This window comes from Muscardinus avellanarius (genome assembly GCF_963383645.1).
Source record: "Muscardinus avellanarius genome assembly, chromosome: 1".
NCBI classification, from domain to species: Eukaryota; Metazoa; Chordata; class Mammalia; order Rodentia; family Gliridae; genus Muscardinus; species Muscardinus avellanarius.
The window spans coordinates 225,214,666-225,218,962 of NC_137786.1; the positions used below are offsets into that span (position 1 = coordinate 225,214,666).

Genomic DNA, 4,297 nt, shown 5'->3' on the forward strand with positions numbered 1-4,297 from the left:
TGATGAGATCAGAACCTCATGATCCACTCACTTCCCAAGGGCCCCAACTCCTGAACATGAGTGGATTAGTATCCAAGCCCTTAACCCATGAGCCTTTGGGAAAAAATCCAGATCTAAATAATAACAGCCTCTACGATTACTGACTAGAAACCTCAGTGGACGTACCCAAGGAATGCAAATACTAACATAAGTAATCGGGAAAATCACTAAGCAAATCATCATCACCAAGAACAAATTTCTCTGAGAGGGAAGGAAATTATATCCAGAATATATTACATATCATTATTTTGTGTGTGTGTGTGGTTCTGGGGATGGACCCTCAGTTCTACTTTTTTTTTTTTTTTTTTTTTTTGGTGGTACTGGGGATGGAACCCAGGGGCTTTTCTACCTCTGGGCTAAACTCCCAGACCTATTTTATATTTGATTTGGAAACAGAGTCTCACTTAGTTGCTGAGAGCTTCACTAAGCACTAAGTAGCTGAGGCTGGCTTCGAACCTGTGCGATCCTCCTGTCTCAGCCTCCCAAGCGCGAGGATTATAGGTATGTGCCACCATGCCCAGCACATATCATTATTTTAAACGTCTAGCTTTCAGGTCAGGTCAGGTGGCACACACCTGTAATCCCAGCAGCTGAAGAGTCCAGGCAGGAGGATGGCAAATTCAAAGTCAGCCTGGGCAAGTAGGAGACCCTGTCTCAAAAATAATAATAATGACTGTACATGGTAATACTCTATTTTAACCCCAATACTTGGGAGGCTAAGACCAGGGGATTATGCAGGTTCAAAGCCAGCTTCAGCTACTTAGTGAGGGAGGCTCTCAGCAATATAGTGAGACCCTGTTTCCAAATAAAATATAAAATAGGTCTGGAAATGTAGCCCGGAAGTAGAAAGTTCCTTGGTTCCATCACCAATACGACAGAATAATAATAATAATAATAATAATAATAATAATAATAATAATAATGGCCTTGGGATATAGCCAAGGTAAATGCCATATGCTCAGGGTAAATGCCCCTGATTTAATAAAAAAAATTTTAAAAACAAAATGCCCAAATTTTAATTTAAAAAAGAGTTACATATGGAAAGAAGAAAGTATAAAAAACAGAGGTTTAAAAAACAGTTGATAGAAATGGCCCCTGAGGAAGCCCATATAATGGGCTTAGAAAAACAGAAACATAAGGCAGATAAAACTGCCTTATTGTGGATTCTACATAATTAAAATATGAATCCCATAGAAGACTTAGCTTTCCCCACAGCCTTCTTAAAGGCGCTCTTCACCTCCTTGTTCCTCAGGCTGTACACCAGTGGATTCAGCATGGGGATGACCATGGTGTAGAACACAGATGCCACCTTGTCCGTGCCCATGGAGTGACTGGAGCTGGGCTGTAAGTACATGAAGATGCCTGTTCCATAGAAGATGGAGACGGCAGTCAGGTGGGAACCACAGGTGGAGAAGGCCTTCTGGCGGCCTTCAGATGAGCGCATCCTCAGGATGGCAATGAATATCAGCAAATAAGAGATTAAGATGACCACAATAGAAAAAAGGTCATTGAAACCTACAATGAAGAAAATAACCATTTCACTGACAGAGCTGTCTGAGCATGACAGAGCCAGGAGTGGAGGGGCATCACAGAAAAAGTGATCGACCACGTTGGACCCACAGAAGGAGAGACTGAAAATGTTCCCAGTGTGGATGGAGGCATTCAGGAAACCACAGACGTAGGAGCCCACGGTCAGACGAGCACACACCTGAGTGGTCATGGTGGTGGTGTAGTGCAAGGGTCTACACACTGCTGCGTAGCGGTCGTAAGCCATTGTGGCCAAGAGGAAACTTTCTACAGTGATGAAGCTGACAAAGAAGAAGAACTGGCTGACACAAGACTCGTAGGACATGGTTCTGTCTCCCGTGAGGAGCCCTGCCATCACCTTGGGAGTGACGGCTGAGGAATAGCCAAAGTCCACCAGGGAGAGGTTGCTGAGGAAAAAGTACATGGGGGTGTGCAGACGAGAGTCCAGCAGGATCAGTCCCAGCATCCCCAGGTTCCCCACCAGCGTGGTGAGGTAGACGAGCAGGAAGATGATGAAGAGTGGGATCTGCAGTTGTGGGTCATCTGTTAGTCCCAGGAGGATGAACTCGGTCACCTCTGTGCTGTTCTCCATTGGGAATTCTGTGGCTGCCCTGTAGCAGTGAGAAAGGAGAATCATTATGTGGAAGGAAACTCTGCTGAGCTCCACCAGAGTGTCCACTCTGTTTTGTTTCAGTGTTGCAGGAATATTTTTTATGAGTCTTGATGTGAAACATGTCTTGACAGCAAAATGCAGCTCTAAATTATTAGTAGACCATACAGTGTCCCATAGTAAAGGACTTCAGAGAGAATTCTTTCTAATCTGTTAACTTCCAAATTATAGTACAAGGAAGAAAATATGCATGGAAGATGATCGCATTAATCACTAACTGGAATATGTCAACGTCATTTCAAACTTTGTCAATGAAACAAAAATTACACTGTACATAAAACCTGGACACATATAGTCTAGTTGTCTTAGTCCATTCAGGATGATACAGAAAAATACCATATGCTTGATAGATTATAAGCAACAGAAATTTATTTCTCACTTCTTAAATGCCAGGAAATCCAAGGTTGATGTATCGGCAGGCTCACTGTCGGCTGAAGACTTATATCCTAGCTCAGAGATGGAACATTCTTGCATGGTAAAGATGTTAGCTGTAGGGTCTCTTTTATAAAAGCACAAGTCCGGTTCATGAAGTCTCTTTTTCATGATATAATTACTTCTCTAAGCCTCCTCCTCACTTTGGATGCCATGGATTCAACATAGGAATTTTGGCGGTGGGACTGGAGGGGGGCCAGATACAATCAGGCCATAGCACTTAATAAAATTAATATGACACTGAATAAATTTTACTTCTACTGAGATCTTGTCATTTTTACTATGACAAAAACAGGGTTATAGGATAGTGAAATATATAAAACAAAGCTCGTTGTTCATCTAAATGATCTCATGATATAACATGGTAAGCAGAACGTGTACTTTGTCACACAGAGGGAACACACAGTAGAAAGTCATGTGCAAGGAATAAAGCCACTGGAAAATAAAATTTTTAACTTTTCTTATATTCATATAGATTTGTGTGTGTGTGGTACTGGGGATGGAACCCAGAGGCTTTCTACCTCTGGGTTATACTCCCAGACCTATTTTTTATATTTTACTTGGAAACTGGGTCTCACTAAGTTGCTGAGAGCCTCACTAAGTAGCCGAGGCAGGCTTCATACCTGTGCGATCCTCCTGTCTCAGCCTCCCTAGCGCTGGGATTACAAGCGTGCGCCACCACGCCCGGCGATTTTTTAAAAATTTTACATCCAGGTCTTCCTGATCTGTATGGGTTTATCTATACTAGAGTAATTAACACGTCCTCTTCATTCCTTGAAAAACTGCTCACTTGAATCAATACCCCAAATGGAGGCTTCACAAATTAAAAAAATAAACAAATAAATAAAAAACAAGAGCACTAGGAATCATTTCAAAACTTTTTACCAAATATTTTTTCCACATATGAAACCTTAGATTTTAATGCAACATCTTCATGGAAGAAAAAGTCCAGCTTATTTTAGTCTATTGAAAAGAAAATATGAACTACAAAGCTTCTTCAAGGTATTTGTTGATCTTTTATCACTTTGTTCCATAAAAATGTCATATAGTTAGTTCTGAAGACAAGCTAAGAAAATTCAATCTTTCTGAAAAAAAATATTGTTTCTTCTAATAAAAATCTCATGTGTTCTTCAAATAACACAAATACCATAGTGTTTTTGAAGTTTTCCCCAACCTAGAACCTTCTTCTTCAAATATCACTATACCAGTATGATCAGTAGAATGTGTTGCTTTATTACTCTAAATTAAATTTTATCTTAGCGAACTATTCTCAGTATAGAGAAGTCACAACCAGTTTTTACTTTAGCTGTTGTAGATATGATTTGTTAAGTATTTACTATGTTCCTATCACCAGACTAGATATTGTGCCACTTTACCACAATCAATTGTCACAAATTAGATGAAATATTATTCCCAATTCCCAGTTAGGAAAACTAAAGTTTACTGATGTGTAGTTTCATGATAAAACTAAGAAAGTAGTAAAAGTGCAATCTGAAGTCAAGTCATTCTGAGTCTAAGTCTTGGCTCTTTATCATGATAAAATATTATTTAAACATGTTACTTCAAACTGGGCTCATTTAATTGACTGCTCGTCTGACTAAGTGCTTAACGCCATCATTGAAAATCAAT

At 40.0% G+C, this 4,297-nt stretch overlaps 1 protein-coding gene across 1 annotated transcript; it reads right to left on the reverse strand.

Moving 5' to 3' along the window:
- Positions 1–1,213: 1,213 nt before the first annotated feature.
- Positions 1,214–2,158, reverse strand: LOC308279672 (olfactory receptor 5B12; the record flags this gene model as incomplete). Its single annotated transcript, XM_080719790.1, has 1 exon — positions 1,214–2,158. One exon carries the CDS (start codon positions 2,156–2,158, stop codon positions 1,214–1,216), a length of 945 nt encoding a protein of 314 aa, XP_080575916.1.
- Between the last annotated feature and the right edge of the window lie 2,139 nt (positions 2,159–4,297).